Genomic DNA, 20,112 nt, shown 5'->3' with positions numbered 1-20,112 from the left:
TCAATGGGCCTGGGAAAATGTTTTTAAAAATCATGCAAACAGCATTTGCAAAAGTAATTACATAGGTAAATATTAAAGACAATATAAATGTACTAGACGCTTGTTCTTATTTTTTCTCTATATGAATTTTGAGACAACTGTACATTGCAATAGGAATATGTCTGTGTTGGTGATTTTACAATGTACAGCTTTAAAAGGACATAGAGGCATTAGAAAGAAGGAAGGCTGGAAACTCAGTGGTCTAAGCTTCCTCTGAAGAAGCTCCGAGAACAAGGTGCTCAGCCACTAAAGCTTTCTCAAAGGAAAACTTGCCATTATCTTCAGTTGCATAGGGTTTTATCTTGGAATCTTGGAAGGAAGCTGTTAAGACATAGGGCAGTTCTAAAGGGAGGTGAAATAGTATATCCTGTAGGGAAACATTGTAAACTCGGGAAGTATACAACTCATTAGCTTTAGGAAGTCCCTGAAACTGATTACATTCACTAGACAGCCCCACTTCCTCTCCAAGGTTTTATAATTATAAGAACCTGCTGAGAGATACTCACAGTCAAGTGCCTAGAAGAGGTTCAGACCAGTCAAGCTGCCTCAAAGAGACAGAGACCATCCAACATAGGGGGAAAAAAGGGGGCTCAGTCTACCTGAGTCACCTAAAAGTAACATTCTAACCTACTGAGCTGCCTGCAAGTCATGTAGTGTGATCCAGGGTTTGGTGAGCTGTCACCCATATTGCCATTTGGTGTAGCTGTCTGTTAGTCATTTCTGCCTCAGCACACAACTCCACTGATACTTGCTGATTCACCATGATGGACTTCTGTAGTATCCTTACTTTGGTCTGTCATTGGTTCTCTGAGGTGAATAGACATTTGTTCACATCTTCCCAACAACAGTGTCCTATAACACCCTCATACTTAGTTCCAGAGCAGTGGCTTGAGGATTTTGCCAAGAATATGAGCAATATATATAATATGAGTATATATCCTATTTAAAACCTGTATATACACACATACCCTATACACACATATGTCTATATGCATACCACAAATATGTGCACATACACACATGTGTGTATACACATGTGTATATATACATATATGTATGTGTATACAAATATGTGCATATGTGTATATAAGATATACATACATATATATGCATAAACATATATACAGGATATATCTATGTGTGTGAATATATATCTATAGCTGTGCACACACACATATATATCATGTAAATATATGTATTTATACACATGTATATATCCTATGTACACACATAGATATACACATATATACATATATGTATGTATCCATGCTTGTTCATATATATACTTACAAATATATATCCTGCTCATTTATATATATATGTATATATATATACATATATATATATACATGCACACATATATCTCCTGCTTATTCATATATATATATACTCATATCTCCTACTTATTCACATATATATGTATGTATATATCATACATACACACATATACATGTATATGTGTGTGTGTGCATATACACACATGTATGCACACATATGTCCTATATATAAGCATATACATATATGTGTATATTCTATATATAGGCTACACACACATATATGTATATACACGTATGTATATGTATGTATGTATATATGTGTGTGTGTGTGTCTCCTGCTCATATATATATTGCGGGAAGCTGTGAAGTCTTTTGGAAACACTGAAGTCATGGGCAACCGAGTGAAGTTGGAGCTGGGGGTACAAGTTTGATAAAAGGCATCTGGGAGAGGCGATGCATTTACTGCGTCTACAGGTCAGCTGTTGATCAAGAAAGCACAAAGCAGAATGAGACAGAACTAATGTCAAAAGCTGCCTGAAAGAATGTGATTTCAAAGAATCCTAAAGTTGATTGGATTTGTCCGTGAAGTGATTTGTGTGCAGGCATTGATGAATCCAATAGAAACCAACTGGCAAATAGCGAAGCTTAACAGTTGGGTGTGGTGAGGCAAACAAAGAGAGCTCTGCCAAAACGTTGCCACGATCCTGGAGTGACTGAACACTCCAAGCCTGGCCTCTTTAGAGCAGCATCGGAAGCTCCACACTTGGGTGGCCGTGACAAGAATAGAGCTCACAAAAATCATCCAGCCTGCCACTAAATCAACAACAACAACATGTTGGGGAGGGGTAGTGTCAGAGTTACTACAGCATGCAACGACCAGTTTCTAACAAAAACAACAACAACAACAAAAGACATATTCAAGGAAATAGGAAAGTAGACAGAAAGATCGGCTGTGATTGTGTTACAGGTCAGATTTTGCAGGAAGATATTTCAAAATAGTCATTTGAAATATGTTCCAGTACTAATGAGAACTGTGGTTAAAGATTTGAAAGAAGAAATGATGACAATATTACATTACAGGGTCCCTGGGTTTTGAGAGGGACACTAAGGCAAGTCTTTTGGTCAGGGACTCATTAGGAAAGTTAATGCCATGGAAGACAGTGTGGCAGGGGCTCTTAGGAGAGTTCAAGCCTCTGGGGCTAAGCAGAGGTTCCATCTTATTTCAGAGTGAAGGAGAACCCATGCCATGTGGTTGATAAGTGTCCCATAGTGCTCTGTGTGTGTGTGTGCATGTATGTGTGTATGTATATGTGCATGTGCATCCTTAGGTAATGAGTTTCTATCACATAGATGTGCACCTGTAGCTACTAAGAGCTTTAAGTACTTGGCAAACTTTGTCCTAATTACTTTTTTTATTGCTGTGATAAGATACCAGGATAAAAAGTACCTTAATGGGGAAAAGGTTTATTCTGGATTACGGTCCAAGGGGAGACAGTCCATCACAGTGGAGAGCACCTACAGGCCGCGGCATGGGCTTGCCAGACACATTGCATGGGTGGACCAGGGCAGAGAAAGGACAGGAAGTGGTGCCAACTTGCAAAACCTCAAGGCCCACACCAGTGACATTTCCTCCATTCAGGTTCTACTTCCTAAAGTTCCCATGACATCCCCAAATAGTGTCACCAGTGGGAGACGGAGGGTTCAAATACAGCAACCTGTGAAGGAAGCTAAGAGAACTTCCTTTGAAGAGATGAGCTTGACAGAGTCTCAGACAACCACAGTACAGTGTTTGCCATTTCTTTCACAACAGCCATGAGAGGAGAGAGAGAGAGAGAGAGAGAGAGAGAGAGAGAGAGAGAGAGAGAGAGAGAGAGAGAGGCTGCTACAGGTGAGTCACACAAGCCCAAACTCAACATATGCAAAGTGTAGATTTCACACACACACACACACACACACACACACACACACACACACACTCATATGTGGAAATTTTGGCAGTGGAAAGCAAAACAAATGAAAACCCAGAGTCTCAACAGTAGATTTGAACTGACAGAAAGGAGAATCTGAAAAATGGAGGAAAAAAAACCAATAAAGAAAAGAAACTCAGAGGAACCTGGAACTCCATTAATCACCCCAGGATGCATTCAACAGAAGAAGCAGAAGAAAGGCCGAGATCAAAGAGAACAGAGTTTATGTGCAGAGATAAAGAATGGGACCTGTGCAGATGTGATGAAAACACTCAGTGTAGTAATCCAGCAGCTCGCTGGGCTGTCCGAGGGATAACACAATGATACCTACAAGTACACACTTCAGTGTAAAGCTGCTGGAAGCCAAATGCAGGAAGAATGTCCTGAGGGCAGCCAGAGAGATGGAACTTGCTTCTTACAGGGACTTTTCAGCAAACCGTGGAAGCCAAAGACGATAGGCTAATTCCTTTAGGGGGCTCAGAGGAAAACAGGCTCAGCTGCCAACCCAAGTCCTATAGCCAACAAAGCTATAGCTCCAAACTGCAGGGGGGCAGAGAGGCATCGGTAAGCGGTGTCCTGGAGTATTTAGTGTGTAGCCAGACTGACTTTACCAAACATGGTAAGGAAGTTCTAAAGACTGGGAACAAGTCACCCCAGACACCACGAAACAGGGACCACAGGAATCATGGCGTTATAAACTTCTGTATAAATACATACACGTGTCTCCTCCTTAACTCTTTTAGGGTTTTAAAGAAGTAGTTGACGATAGTATATGTGGGATGTATTCCTGAGTCCTCTGCAGCATGTAAGAATATTCGCAAATAACACACAGTCCCTAAGCTAACACCCAAACAGGGTTGGGGGTCCGGAGCCTATGTATAACAGAGTAATTACTCCATGGAATGATCAGTTTCTAACGAATTGGGCAGCGGAGAAAATGATGCCAGGTAGTGAGTCAAGTGCAGAGAAACATTTTGGGAGAACTATAAATGAAGAATAAAATATGATTACAATAGGAGTTCTCTTATTTCTTTGTCTGTGTCAGTCTCTCAAGGCACTGCAACAAAGTATCACAAATTAGGTCACATAAGGTCAGCAACCTCCCCATTCTGAGAGCCTAAGTCTGAAAAACAGAAGAGCTGGTTTTGCCTGGAGGTCCCAGAAGGATAGAGCGCTTCAGTCTTAGCTTTTAGGACTTTCCAAAAATTTTAATTGCACATTAATTTTAATTCTTTGCTTTTGGAAATGTAGATAACTTGTAGGATTATAAAAGTGCCCCCAAATTTGTTTAAGGTGATGTAGAAAACTTGCACAGGCCAATAACCACAGGAAAGGCAAAAAGCATTCCAAAAGTGTCCTCTTTGCCAATATTTTCAGGCCTATTTGATAGTTTGAGGTTTGTTTTCCAAAGTTTCCGGAGAACGAACAACTCCATTGACTCCCAGGACAGGAGTCCTGGGAAAGGAGAAAGTTGTGATGGCAGAGCTAGCCAACTCACAACAAGCCGGCAAAACCGATGCTGAGATGACACAGGTGAGACTGGTACCCGGTAGCATTTGCCATGCTCACATGCTGGTTAAGTGCGCTAGCAGTCACAGCGCATGCTTGGTATTTCCTGTTTATGCTAAGTTCTTTGTGCTGTGGTGCACAGCACTTCCGTCCCGTGCGCCTTCTGCCACAGTGCCCGATTCTTCTCCATCCTGTGCGGATTCACCACTAGGTTCGGGATTCCCGCCTCCCATGTCGCTAGCAGTTATTTTCCATCTGTGGTGGCAAAGACGGACTTCCTCCCAAGCCAGGGGTGAAGTGGCTCATCTCCTTGTTCGTGGTTCAGGAGTTGCGCATCTGTAGACGATGGGCACCCCAGACGTCACTCCAGATGGAGAGCAAAGTCATCTGCTATGTCCACTTGGCAAGAGCCGGGCAGAGGGCGACCCCGCCAGGGTACTCCGAACGCAGTTTTCCAGCCTATCACCGCACGTTGCCCACACTTCCCTGTTGTCTCTTCTTTCTGGTGCCCTTGGACCTGGAGCGCCCCCACAAGAGTGAGCACCCCCTCTGCCACACTTCTCGCTGTGCTTGGGGGGGACTAGCATCTCCTTCCTTGGTCTCATTTCCTGTTTTCAGTCCGTCCGATGATAATCTTTCCTCTCACAGCTTTGCCGCTGGGCTTCTCTGTAAAGATAATTGTCGGTTATTGCTAGGAGATTATTATCTGTCTGGATCGCTGTGTCTGATGCTTTTTCATCATCATGGCGAGGTTCGCTGTGCCTTTTACATGACCGCGGCTGCTGTCCTTATCTGTTGTGTTATGGGATAATGAGGGGAATTACTGAATTGGAGGGTGAGAAGGAAAGAAATTTGAAAGAAGCAATGAAGACAGATGGGAGGGTGATGGAGGGGGCGGGGTGTGCTCAGCTTCGCCTCTTTATCCAGTTTTCACATCATCACATTTCAGCGACCTTCACTAGATCACAGACGCCATGGAGCTCCCGGTCCTGCGTTACACGCCCCACTGCTCAAACTGTGAACCAACGTTTATGGATTTAGTAAACTAGGCCTTGTAGTACTTAAACAATGATAATACGAGTAACAGTATTACTGCTTGTTTGATAACATGGCTGTCAGCTGGCCTCATCCTAGCTATTTAAAAGCTGTTCCTCTCTTTCTCCTTCCTGTTCCATGCAGCACTCAGTGCTCTTGACCTCGTAAGTGAAACTCCAGTCTCCCCGCACCCACTCATCAAGATCCTCAACTGAGTTAGCACCCAAGTTATTTCCTAGTCTGACCTCTTACTATCTATGTAGCCATGGGTGATTTTGAACACACTCTCTCTCTCTCTCTCTCTCTCTCTCTCTCTCTCTCTCTCTCTGTGTGTGTGTGTGTGTGTGTTTACATCCCTATATTATATTCCTATTATGAACTTTTAGCTCTCCATGTCCCATGTGTTGAGCCTTGAAAAAGTTCTTGCTTGATGGCGGTTACGCCAGGGATAACACTGTCCTTTATTTATTGCATCTGTTTTTTTTTCCCTGACAGGGGTGCTGTTGTTGAAAAACCAGTGGTACCTAAAACCAAGATCTTTTACTGCCATCATCTATAGCCTTATTATTTACTAAGGCACCCAAGGCCTTTAGAGCATTTTAGCTTGTAACATTTCCTAAATACTGAAATTTAGGGGAATGGCATTAGCTCTTGTAGCGCAGCATCTCAAGCTGGTAGGTGGTGTAGTTAAGCCGGGAGAAAAGCCGAAGGGCACACCGGGGCGGGGTGATTAGCCAGGGCCAAGTGATTAGTCACGAGTCAAGACAGTGAAAGAACAGGGAAACACTGTCCCAGCGTGGCAGTCAGCTCCTGCTGCTGGAGAAGTGGGCTTACAGGAGTTAAGGGGTAGGCCTGAAGTTTAAGAGATTTCAGCCCATTGCGAGTTGGCTTTGTGGCTTTGGGGCCTACAATGAGGCAATCCATCATGTGGCAAAGAAAGCTGCTCATGTCATCGTGCTGTGACATCAGGGAAGAGGAAGAGGAGGGGGGTGGAGGAGGAAGAAGAGAGGCAGAGGAGAGACATACACAGAGAGAAAAGAAGCAAGAGACAAAATGGCAGAGAAATAGCGACAGGCAGAGAGGGGTGGAGGAGGACAGAGGAAAGACACACATAGAGATAGCCTCCCCGAAACTAGGAGTCTATGAATGCACTGACCCACTGGAATGGTCTGAGCCATCTTCATCCAGTTACCTCCCGAAGGCCCCATCTTTGAACACAGTTGCATTGGACCCAGATGTTTACCCGTGGGTCTTTGGGGTCCTGATGCCCATTAGACTCTAATGTAATCCCTTCTAATTGTCACAATTGCTCCTATGCTACGCTTGTGCTGATGCCCAAATGGAGGGTGGAGGATTCTCAGGCATCAAAGCCAAACAGTGAGTGGACAAGAGGCCCCGTGGGAGGACGGTGGGGACCCGATAGTGACCACTTCCTTTACCGAATGGCCTCTGTTGCACAGTTTTTGAAACTGAGGTGTGGAAGTCCTAGGGCCCAGAGCATAGGAAAACCAACTCCAGGGATCACTCCTACCGCTGCACACACGCACAGCACACAGGGTAGTGTGACTTCCTGTGTGAAGCAACCACTAGTCACTCTGTTGCTTCGGCTCGGCTGAGTGGTAGCGAGGCAATGGACCAGACAAAGCCCTGTGGCCTTCCCTTCTCCTCTCTTCTCTTCTCTTCACATTCCCCAGAGCCGAGCCTGCACAGTGGGAATTTCCCCTGAAAGTCCTGACACACACGATCCATGAACATAACACACTTAAGGTCCTAACATATTTTTATCCGCAAAGCAGATTCTGCCTCAGCTTCAGAGACCTCTTGGACTTCAGTTTCCACTTTCCAGAACCATCTGAGGATGAAGCAAGCAAGCAGGCTAAAACAACAAGTAGACACAAAGCAGTCCTGCCCACACCGGCTCTGCCCACACGGTCCTTCCTGTAGTTAGGGCTGTTTCTCAGTTTTCCTCATCACCCAGTACTTGTCAGTACTGCTGTCCCCGCCATGGTGCCGCCAGGTCATCACATGCCCATGCAGTCCCCACAGGGATTTTAAAGTCACCTGCCATTAAGATTGCAAAAGCAGAATCAGGTGGCTTCTCTGTGTAGGTGACAAACATCTCAGGTGGTTCCGGTTGAACGTTACTAGTGAATGCCAGTCTAATAACAGGGAAGACACTGGAACAGTCTGGCTACAGTGTGCACAGGGTTTAAAGAGGTAAAACACCTTTGTATTACACAAAGACAAAGGGATCATGCATTTTACGCCTCTTTGCTATAACTGGAAGCTGTCAGCGTACTGATATCACAAGCACATATACATACATAAATATGTACGTATATACATACATACATACACACATGAATCTTTTTAATGTCATGATTTTTCTGTTTACAATTATTTCCTGTAGAATAACTGTCTACAACTTGAAAAGAAAAATGGCTCACTAATGCAAAATGCTTAGTCATCATTTACTCCTGGTTGGGTGGCTCTGTTGACAGAGATGAATAGGCAAGCCAGAGACTTTTCCTGCCTCTCATCCAAAACCCGAGGAAGGTCCCTTCAGGCTGAGGCAGGCTGACACCGTGTCCAGGAGCTGTTTTCCCCAACTGCAGGTGGAGACCTTCCTTCCCTAACAGAACAGGGGCTCTGAGCCCACAACTTGTCTCTGTTCCTTCCAGAGCAAGACTTGAAGTGATTGAAACTCACCCCAGCTTTTCTATGGCTGCTTCAGGAGGGTGGTAACAGTAAAGTCGTACAAAACCTATTGACATCCCACTGCCGCCTCCACCCAAGCCCTGCAGGCGCTGGCAGCTTTTCCTTAGGGATTGCCTTCCGAGAATGGAAGCTTTCTATTATTTGCCTTAAGAATTTATAATCTGATAAAACAGACAAAATTTCCACTCTGACAGCTCGGAGAATTTTTAGCAATCGCTCTGTAAACTTGGCTCCCTTTCTTTTTCTACCTTCACTTAAGCAACACAGTTCTGACCCCACAGATGCTGGGCTTACTCTCCAACAGCAGTGTTTTCCAACTGACATCCTTAGAGCTTCCAACAAGCTCCCATAGCGACCTTTTCCAAGTGACTTTACAGAGGGAGCCAGGCTTTAACTGGAGCCAGGCAAGGAAGAGCAGCGCCCCCTGGAGGACGGTGGGGACATGCAGCTGGCCTGGAACCTACCACCCACAGGCTGTAAGGCTTGAGGACATCTTTAGTACACGTTGGAGTGCAAAAAGATGCAGACTAAAATAATACTCAGACTTGAGGTCCTCAACCACTTTTATCTAAAGCTGCATGAGTGACCATATTCGTCTTGGTTCTTTATACGACCAGTGTGAGCCAGCGGGGACACTGGAATTGTGAAACGCTGCGTACTTAAAATGAACCCCAGTGGATTGTGCAGGCTCCGTGGGAGGAAGGAGAAGGTTGTCACTCTCTTCGCACCTGCAGCAGGCGTCCCTGCATCTGTGCAGCCCTCTTGGCCTTTCTGTGGGTTGGCCCCTAGCGTATTTGCCTACAACCTTGAGTTGTAAGTCTCTAATGCCTACAGAATAATGGAGAACCAGAAAATGCATTGCTGAAACTGTTTAATTATACTCATATTTTAAGGTTTTCAGTTATGGTAACCACTTATTTTATTAGTTTTTTCTCAAAAAAAAATTTTTTTTTATGTGTATGGGCGTTTTGCCTGCATGCTTGTATGTGCATGCAGTGACCATGGGGGCCAAAAGATGGAGTCTACCTCATCTGGGTTCTAGATGGCTGTGAGTTGCCATGTGGGGGCTGGGAGTCTAATCTGTTTCCTTTGCAAGAGCAGCCAGTGCTCTTAACTGCTGAGCCATCTCCCCCAGCCCCTGTTCGTATCCGTTTTTAAAAAGCACACAAAGCACTGGGCTTTGCTATAACACAAGACTCCATTTTTATCCCAGTTCCTAGAAAACCGATATTCACGTAATTTGCCGATATCTAACTCTTTTGTTTCATTCCCCTGTGTAATATTGACATTGTTTCTAGTTTTGTGCCTTAGCAGCTTCCTCAAAGTCATAATATTGCTTTTTTTTTTCTTTCCATCCAAAGCTATCTAGGGTTAGGCTGTAGCCCAGTGGTAAAATGCTTGGCTGGCAAGTGTTAGCCCTGGGCTCGATCCCCAGCACTGTACACTTAGCATAAACACCTGCCACGCAGCAGCTAGCATAACATGATAACCTAGTATCCATATAAGGATTTGTGCATGCACTCACAGCCACCTTAGCCACTGGAATAAAGCCCAACCCTGCAAACACCTCAAGCACCCATCGAGGACCGAACGGTAAGCAGGATGCAGTGTGCCCTTTGCACGCACTACCCACCTGTGTCATGGAGGAACCAACTGTCCTTAAATGGACAACATGAGTGACCTAAGCGACCACAGACACAAAGAGAAAGAATCCATTCCCAGAGCTTATAACCCTCGGTACATGAAATTTCTGGAAAAGACAGAAATTACCTGGACACAAAGATATGAAATTGGGGGTGGTTTATGGGAATCAGACAGGATTTCCGCCTGGAGGGGAGGAGCGGGTAGCAGAGGGTGGCGGGTGCTACAGCTCTCTGTCTATGGTGGCAGAAAGCCCTAGAACCAGGGAAGACAGAAAAGCTGGTAATGCGCTCACCATCTGTACCCCAGGTCTGGAGGCCAAGGGTGAACCTTCAGGGCTCATTAGAGCTCTGGAAAAGGCGAGATCCAGATGATACATGACCGTGTTCATCCACAGAGCTAACGACCTACAAAAGGAGAATGCTACATTTATGATGACCCTGTATCAGTCGGTGTGCCATTGCTGTGAGGAGAGGCCATGACTACTGCAATTCTTTCTAATTCTCTCTCTCTCATATATATATATATTTGGGGCTTGTTTACTGTTTCAGAAGTTTAGTCCATTGTCAGCATGTAGGCAGACATGGTGCTGGAGAAGGAGTTGAGAGTTCTACCCCCAGATCCATAGGCAGCAGGGAGAGACACTGGTCCCGGCTTAAACTTCCAAAACCTCAAAGCCTACCTCCCAGTGACACACTTCCTCCATCAAAGCCACGCCTACTCCAACAAAGCCACGCCTACTCCAACAAGGCCACACCTCCCAATAGTACCACTTCCTATGAGCCTATGGGGGTCATTTTTATTCAAGCCATCACACACAGCCTCTGAGGAGAACACCGGATGGTGTGTGGCCTTACATGGGTATCTCAGGGTTTCCTGCTCTCAGGCTTGGAAGCTGCAGAGCCTCTGTCCTGGGGCTCTCATCCCCTCTCAAATCCACATTGGAGCCCTGATCCCCAATAGGATGGTGTGTGGAGATAGGGACCCATGGGAGATAGGTTTGCAAGAGGTGATGACTTTGAAGTGAGGAGCTTTGAAGTGAGGAGAGTGTCTTTTGAGGGATGGTGAGGCCAGAGCACTCCCCTTTCTTTTGCCTTTGAGGGCAGCAAGGCAGCTACCTGCAAGGCACCATGGACGGGAGCTGTCTGCATTCCCCTGGAACACCTAGCCTCTGGAACAGTGAGAAACAAGCTCCTCTGCAGGTGATTTAGCCCAGGACCCCAGGGGGGAGAGTTAAGAGAGAAACAGCCCTGAGAAGCAAGGGCTGCTGTGTTAAGTATTTAAAACTGTGGGAGCAGCTGCAGGGATAGTCAAGGACGGAGTAGTCTTGAGGCGCATGCAAGAAATATGGAGATTTTAGGAGATTCCTGGGAGGGGTGTTGTTCAGAAAATAGAGGCAGCCATAGACACAGCTCCTGTTCTTAGAGAATATTCCACAAACATGGGCCCTGGGGAGATGGCTCAATGGCTAAAAACATTGGCTACTCTTGCAGAGGATCTGGGTTCAGTTCCCAGCACCCACACAATGGTCCATTACTCTCTCTCTCTCCCCTCTGCAACTCTAATCCAGAGGATCTGACACCCTTTTCTGGCCTTCAAGGACACCTATATACTGTATGTGGTCACATATGTACTCAAGCACATGCTCACACACATTTAAATAAATCTTTAAAGAAAGCAACAAGAGCGCTGGAGAGATGGTTCAGAGGTTAAGAGCACTGACTGCTCTTCCAGAGGTCCTGAGTTCAATTCCCAGCAACCACATGGTGGCTCACAGCCATCTATAATGTGATCTGATGCCCTCTTCTGGCCTGCGGGTGTACATGCGGACAGAGCACTGTATACATAATAATAAATAAATAAATCTTTTTTAAAAAATAAAAAAGAAAGCAACAAGACGCCGGTAGGAGAGAGAGCGATGTCAAGGACATTCGGGGGTGGCCTCAGGGAGATGTCAGGGACACACCATTAAAAAGAAGACATTGTACAGAGTGGGAAAGGACCTGGATGGAGTGTGAACGTCTTGGAGTTTTTGGTGGCAAGTATAACCTGCAAGTGCAACGATCCAATATTTCGCAGAAATTTCTGGCCAGGGTGTTGGAGGAATGCTGTGGCTTCTCCCCACCATGCAGGAAGACAGCTCCCAACTTAGGATTTTTTTTTTTTTTGACTTAAGTCTTTGGCTTTCTGATGGTGTGAAGTCGATACACATCCAGTGGAAATTGTACTCTGAACTTGGATCCTTTCCCCCAGATTGACATTATGCAATGCTGAGCAGCAGCAGTGCGCTGCCAGCTAGCCAATCACAAGAGGGAGCAGCTGATGCCCCAGTGTGCTGTGTTGCTAAGCTACCATGCCCTTGGGTTAAGGCACTCAATGTATTTTGGACTCGAGGCATTTTAAGCTTACAATGACTTTATCCAGAAGTAACGGTTACAGACTGAGGACCACCTGTGTGACAAAGGAGTTGGAGGCTTAGTTACTAAGCAGAAGGCACCAGGATATGAAGGCTTTGAACATCCTCAGCCTATCAAGATGGCGAGGAACGGGGGAGTAAATTGAGACAGAACGTAATGGCATGGCTCCTCAACCATGACATGAGTGTGGGTGTTAACCGTGGCCCTAAAACCGGTCACCTCTACAGAGCCTGTGGTGGCTGTTCTTGTTTGCCACCTTGATGACATCTGAAGTAACTAAAATCCGAGCAGCTGGGCACACCAGTGAGGGAGTTTCTTAATTAAATCATTTGAGTGGGAAGACCCACTATTTTTCCTCATTAATTATTTATTCACTTTACATCCCCACTGAAGCCGCCTCCTTCCTCTCCTCCCCGTCCTGTCTTCCCCATTTCCCCACCCCACCCCCTTCTCAGGAAAGGGGAGCCCCTCAGCCCCCCAGCCCCCTCCCCGGTACCAACCTGCTCACCCGCCCTCACCCCACCCCTCCAGTACCAACCTGTTCTGGCACATGAAGTCGCATCAGGACTAAGCACAGGCTCTTCCACTGAGGCCAAACAAGGCAGCGTGGGGGAGGGGAAAGGGATCCAAAGGCAGGCAACAGAGTGGGAGACCCACTTTTAATCTGGATTTTTTTGAGGTGAGGAGATCCATCTTGAATCCGGGCCACATCTTCTGCTAGCAGCGTCCATAAAGGACATGGAAGAAGGAAGCTTGCTCTCTTTGCCTGCTTGCTCTCACCGGCAAGTCCATCCTGCTGATGGCCTTAGAGCCCACTCCTTCAGTATTCTGATGTATCCTGAGGACCAAATGCGACACCCAGCTTTGTTTACTGAACAACTACTGGGCCATGCATTGGTAGAGAATCACTGATAGACTGGCTGAACCACAGCTTATTACCCACTGTCGTAAATCTCCTTTATAGAGAAAAGCAAGCAGAAAGAAGGCTGTAAATACCTGGTATGCATTGAGAAAAACAGGGGCTCACAGGCTATCTGGAGATCAGGGCTGCTTCTCTTCCTACAGCCACAAGGAGAACCAGGTGAGGCTGCCAACACCGGAAGGCAGGACCGAGGCCTGGCAGTCTTCTCTGCCCCTTCCAAAACTTTAAGTTGAAGGGGAAGGACCAAGCCAAAGAGCTAGGTCCACCCTGCAGAGCTGATTCTAGAAGATGGGTGTGCTGCTCCCGCCTTGCAAAGAATGGTTTCCGAGCCATGAGGCCCAGTGTCAGATCAGGTGTGAGGGCCGGAGAGGGCTAAGGTCAGGCCTGAGAGGGTAACTATCCCTCCGCCCAGCAGTGTGGGGAGCAGAACAGCCACAGCCTGGACTGTGATGAACTTGGCAGTGGGGTCAGGAGACACGGGGGAAAGAATTGTCTCCTTGAGTGAAGAGGATGTGGACTGTGAGTTTGAAGAGAAGAAGGCCCCTTCCAAGACCACAGGAAAAGGGTAAGGCTGAGTCACTCTGGGGCTGCTGGCTGTCTGGGACCCGGAGCCACGGTGTGTGGAGGTGTCCTGTTCCAGACGTACTGTGGTAGAAATATTTGCTTGTTTGGGCAAAAAAAGTTAGGAAAATGACCAGAACACCAGAAAGGAAGGAAAGAGAGAAACCATACTAACCCAGCCACACTTTTGTTTCTGAGAGAAAATGATGCTTTAATCAAGTCTAACTCGGAGGACTTAACTACACACACACACACACACACACACACACACACACACACACACACACACACACACACACACACCCTTCCTTCACCACTGTTGCCTGTCAGAAACAGAGAAAAGGCTTCTGATCAGCAACCTAGGCCTGAAGTGATTTCAAGAAGGCTTTGCTCAAGCTTCACTAATAAATAACCCAACATCACGCTCATGGCATGGCAGCTGACAAGGGAGCGCTGAGTCTCCTTCCAGTCCCCAGCCCCAGGCATGGCCTCAGCCTGCAGCCCTCTGCAGTTACCTGTGGCCCTGGAGGCTCCCTCCCCTGGGACTCACGGGTCAGATTTGGCACGTATTTTAAATTTTATTTTACTTTCACATTTACAAGTTCAGGAAGGCTTTACGAGAGGAGAGCTACAGCCTCTAGGAAAAGCTAGCACAATTTCTCCCAACCCTGGGCAGATGTGTGTGCCAGGGACTCACTTAGGGAAACTGTCCTGTCATCTTTAGTAGCTGGTTGGCAGCTGAGATGGCTGCTGTGGCTTTCTTCTTGCCTGAGGCCTGGATGACATGTTGCCAAAGGCAGCCTCTCACCCAGGGTGTTATTGCTGATGAATCTGATTAGCCACCTTGTGACCTTTCAGTCCAGGATGCCGGCGGGCACTAGAGAACCAGGGCTGCAGGACATGAAGGGACGCAGCAGCATGTAGACAGCACTGGGTTCTGCAGGGCAGGCCCGGTATGCCTGCGTATCCTCAGGAGGTGCCTGTGTCACCCACTGGAAACGCTGCATGTTTTTTCCTCTCTCAGGACAGTGAGGTTTGTGGAGGACAGGTGGAAAAGCCCCTGCTGCTCACACAGATGGGGCAGTCCAGGACAAAGGTACCGAATTCCACAGCATCCTGAGTTCCCAGGACCGGCCAGCTCTTCCTTGACCATGCCCAGTTCCAAGTCCTCAAAGATGCTCCTACAGTGCCCTCACTTTCCAGAAGCGAATCCTTCTCCAGAACGAAGCCGGTGATTGTAGGGTCAGAGGGTCTGAAAAATGGGCTAGCCTGGGTCATGAAAGGGAAAACTACTCAAACTGTTCTGTGACAACCACGGACAAACGTCACAGGGCCTCAGGCTCAAGAAGCATCTGATCTGCTTCTGTGGCTGCTGTTGTACCAAGATGGAAGAAAGAGGTATACGTCTACTTATACTTGACCCTGCACGGCCGCCGTAACCTTTGCAGCCATGCGGCACCTCCATCTCCCCTGAAAGTGCTGGGTCTGCATAAGCTGAAGGTCACGGTGACACCACTCGACCCCTGGCCAGCCGCCAGTGCCAATGACAGTGTGACAGCTAAAAGGAGCAGACCCTAACCGCTGTGTCCTCTGGGTCTGTCCACCAGTCTGCAAACATTCAGTCTTTCCTAACCTCTCATGGGGTGATGGCTAGTGACCCCCCTAATGACACAGACTGGGGAGGGGAGCCCTCAGGGCGTCAGCCATCTGAGCTAAGCAATCAGAGCCCAACATTATCTGTGTACAGAACCACAGGGCATGGTGGAGGAAGTGCTCAGGCTGCCACCTAGCCGCGCCTGACCTAGTGAGATTCAAGGATCCTACGCATTAATTTAGCAGAAAGTCTGGTTTCTGATACCCAAAGAGCTTAAAGTCCCCTTCAAAACGTGCATACAGGCGCCGGATGTCTCGTTTGCTGATGCCCAGGAAGTAGTGTTCCACCTTAGTTCTGTTGTACACGGTGATGCCTGGAGGGATGGTGGGGTAGGACACCAGGTGGTCTATGCCAGCCTCCTTCAGGATGTAGGGGGCGTCCTTCTCCAGGGTCTCGTGGTGTCCAATCACACTGTACTTTATCTCACAGGGTGCGCAGAGCTCTACGTAGGTCACCCAGTGGATGATATGGTCCCCAAACTGAAGGTCTAACCATCTGCGGTTCGGATCACCCAGGTAGCGCACGAAGTCTTCAAACTGGATCCCGCGGGTCTCAGTCCGGTTCTTCCTGTACTTTTTGATGATGCCAGGGGCTATCTCATGCCTGTACCAGGGCTCAAAGCGCGGGTTGTGAACAAACTTGTCCTTAAAGGCAGAGATCAGTCTTTCGAAGGGATCTCTTACAATAAAAAACTTGAAGTATGTTTTCAATCTGAGAAAGAAAAGAAGAAGACAAATGATGATCAGGAGGTAATGGATGAGATGGTAGGAGGGGGAGGAACAGGAAGCTGGGCCCCGCGGAAAGTGCGTGTCTCAGGCACACGGTGCACGCTGAGTACTGTGCACCGAACGCTGCTTATCTACCCATTCTACAGATGAGGAAACAGAGACTTAGAGAACTGCTTCAATGGGCTGCAGAGATGGCGCAGAGGTTAAGAGCACTGATTGCTCTTCCAAAGGTCCTGAGTTCAATTCCCAGCAACCACATGGTGGCTCACATCCATCTATACTGGGATCTGGTGCCCTCTTCTGGTTTATAGGCAAAACATTGCATACATAATAAATAAATCTGAAAGAAAGAAAGACAGAAAGAAAAAAGAAAGAAAACTGCTTCAAGCCCATCCTCTGGGGTTGATGAGAAACTGTTTAGTCAAGGCTTTGTTTTCCTTGGCTAATTCAAAACTTCAAAAACTTTTCCAAGCTTTGTTCCTGGGAAGGGAACCACCAGGACTAGAAGTGTGAGTCAGTATTAACCGAGCCCAGAGACTTCTTTTATGGGCATCGTTTAAGGATTCCACCCCCAAATGCTGTGGGAATAAAAATCAAAGGAAAGAATGGGAAGAGGGACCAGGAAGCCAGGCTGCACACTTCCAGTAGGAAGGCCCCCTGGCCCTGACACTGGCCTTCAGTCTGGCTCTGTAAAGGGACTTCCCAGCTAACAGTGGGAGAATGCGGCACCATTCATTGGCTGCTCACACCACTACCCCAGGGGGAAGAGCATGCAGAAGTGGCATGGTGCCTTGGGGAGTGTGCACACACTTTCTTTATAATGGAGAAAGGACCCTATTTAGGTAAGGACTCCACAAAAACTTAACAAAATGAAATCGCAAAGTGCTACCCGCTTCTGGCAATAATGTGACACAAACTTTAATGGCCTTTGTGACAAGGTCGGGTAAAGCATTCTGAAATTCTCGGGAGGGCTGAGGGTTGCGGTGAACAGGACACCAAGCACTGCCCGCACACCCCAGCACAACACGGTGGACCCTGCGGTCCACACAGCAAGTAAAGCTGAGGCTGGGGCTTTGCTGGAAGGACCGCCCTCCCCCTTCCCCTCTGAGGAGCTGCCCTTACCGCTTCTGAATTCCTGTTTGGCTGAAGGAAGAGAGTCGTGGAAGGCCGTTCTTCTCGTGGTCATGGACCACGTTTTCAGGGATCTCTTCAATGGAAGGAAATGCTCCTGGGGGGAACAAGAGGAGACGGTGCGTGGGCTGCCTCAGTAAGACCCTCAGAGGTGACTATCTGTATCGCCCCGGGCCCCATAATCTCCACAGCACACGAGGAGCCCACTACCAGTGTCAGTGTGCACACCCCTGAATTCCAGCTGGAGGGATTAGCAGAATAAAGAGAAACTATCCATCCGCTAACAGGAGGAAAGACGGTTCCGTTGGGGAAGGGCGGAAACAGAGGGAATACTGACCGCGCATGGTCCTGGTACTGTCCCGAGGAGGCTAAATCTTGCTAAAGCTAGCAGTGCTCATTCTACTCTGAGACCTCTGAGATGACAGACGATGCTGGAGGGTTGTGACATGGACACACACACACACACACACACACACACACACACACACACACACACACACACGCCAGCCAGCACTGCCAGGTCATTGTCTCCATGGCAGCCTGCGCTGTCGTAGCACAGCACGACCAGACCAGTGGTGTTTCTCACAGAGCTCTGTGGCAGCCCACACGCTGAACGACAAAAGTACTTGACGATGAGGAATCCTAGCTGAAGTTCTGGCATCAGAGGCAAGGACGGCATGCCTGCGGAGGCAGTGGGACTGGGCTTTAGCAGGGGCTAGGCAGACTTGTCTTTTCCCAGTGTAGACAAATGGAAACACATGGTGACAGGGCCCTAAGGCTTGGCCAGCTTCTGTGACCTATAACATTTAGCCTCATGCTGGCCCAGTGCTGTCAAGCTCCGACTACGCACCAGGAGAACGCTCTCAAGGGTCACCCTTGGACCATCCCTTTTTCTCCATCTACTTACACCCCGGTGCAGAGCAGCGGGAAGTGCTGCGGTTGGCGCGTCTGACCATGGTGAGGGGTGTCAGATACCAAAGCAAACCCCATTTCCCCAAATTCTGGTGGTTAGACAAAAGCCAGCATCCTAGGGAGACCGCGAAGCCGGTTCCCCCACACCTTGTTGCTGGCAGAAGGGACAAATGGCTAACTGTGGTACCTATTAGCGTACCAAAGCACATGCTCGCCTCCAGGGTCCCTCAGTGTCACAGGTACATGCTACACGGTTCTGAGTCCATGCTGGCATCCTGTCTCTTCTCTCCTCCTCCCCTACCCTGAACTCCTCTCCCTCTCTCATGTCACCCACCCCAAGCTATTGCTTCTCATTCTCACCCTGCTTTTTCAGCTCGCTCTTTCCCTCCCTCCTCCTCCCTCTCCCTCCCTCCTCCTCCCCCCTCCCTCCCCCTCCCCTTCATGCCATCAGTTTATACCAGGAGAGGATGAAAGACCCAGTGCTTCAGATCTGCAACTGGGGCCACTAACTGTCCACGCACATTGGAGGTCGGCTAAGGATGGCCACAAGAACCTGTCTGCTTTATGTGACCTGGCACGCCTAAGCCTATGCTTTTTGCTTTGGTTTTTTGTTGTTGTTGTTGTTGTTGTTTTGTTTCTTTTCTGTTTTAGGATGTAAGAATATATGAGTCCACATTGTTTTACAAATAAGCAAGCTGCCTGTTTATACTAAACAAAGCAATGAGTTGGATGATACAAAGCTTTCTTAAAATAAAATTTACTTTTTATTCTCACTAAACATTTTGTGGGTGTTGATGTCAAGGAGCGTTCTTTTGTTTTCAATTTAAATAATTTGTGTGACTGATACATGAAAACAGGGTACACCATTCTAACAAGCACAGGAAGTTTGCCGTGCACTTGTGACTCCTAGAAATGGCAAAGAAGCTACACCAGTGAGATGCTTTGACACACACATTCACGTGGCCTACTGCTATTTCACCCCACCCTTGTGAGTGAGTTAGGATGCTTCCCACTGCCATGGCCCATATGGGAGCCTTTGTGTATCATCTTTGTTTTCAATTGGATTTGTAGCCTTGTTCAAGACTCCAGCAGACTGGCCTATAATCCCAGGAGCGCAGTGACCTTACACACTGTCTCTAGAAGATGAGGCTTTGTCCTTTGTGCCCTCCAACTGACCTGTACAAAGGGCAAATGGCAGCCAACATTGGACAGTACTGCCAGGAGCGGGTTTGGCAGCTACAGGCACAAAGCTGAAACCCAAGAGCCTGTCCCATGGAACCCAGGCTGTGACTTCCAAATTTTAACAGACATCCTATAATTATTGTAGGTCAGTTTAGACTAATTGGATGGAAACAAACCTGGTGTCTAAACAAAGTAGTTAGGAATCAAAATCGTAGTGTATGAACTTATTTTTCTATGACTTAATTTGTTCCCCAGTAAACATCAGATTTTTCTGAAGCGAGCTAAGTTATTGTTTTATGTCTACGGTAGGAAGCGAGGTGTAGTTTCTGCCTACCCAGCCAGCACAGAGGAGTTGGTGAAGTGCCTGAGGCCCAGGAGGCAGGAGTCTCCTCCCAGGCTCTGGTTGTGGGGCTCTTTGA

General features: G+C 47.4%; 1 protein-coding gene across 1 annotated transcript in view; it reads right to left on the bottom strand.

Annotated features, from left to right (window-relative positions):
• Positions 1–14,644: 14,644 nt before the first annotated feature.
• The window catches only part of CHST10 (carbohydrate sulfotransferase 10), a 29,435-nt gene continuing 23,967 nt past the window's right edge, over positions 14,645–20,112 (bottom strand). The window contains exons 5-7 of the mRNA XM_084754126.1: positions 17,591–17,696; positions 15,386–16,451; positions 14,645–15,355 (exon numbers count right to left, since the gene is read on the bottom strand). Coding sequence (XP_084610252.1) covers positions 15,914–16,451; positions 17,591–17,696 — 644 coding nt within the window. The 3' untranslated portion in view covers positions 14,645–15,355; positions 15,386–15,913. The remainder of the gene's footprint in view (positions 15,356–15,385; positions 16,452–17,590; positions 17,697–20,112) is intronic.

Source organism: Acomys minous (assembly GCF_964271855.1).
Source record: "Acomys minous genome assembly, chromosome: 13".
NCBI classification, from domain to species: Eukaryota; Metazoa; Chordata; class Mammalia; order Rodentia; family Muridae; genus Acomys; species Acomys minous.
The sequence above is the reverse complement of the archived record's forward strand: the minus strand, read 5'-3'. Positions and strand labels throughout refer to the sequence as shown.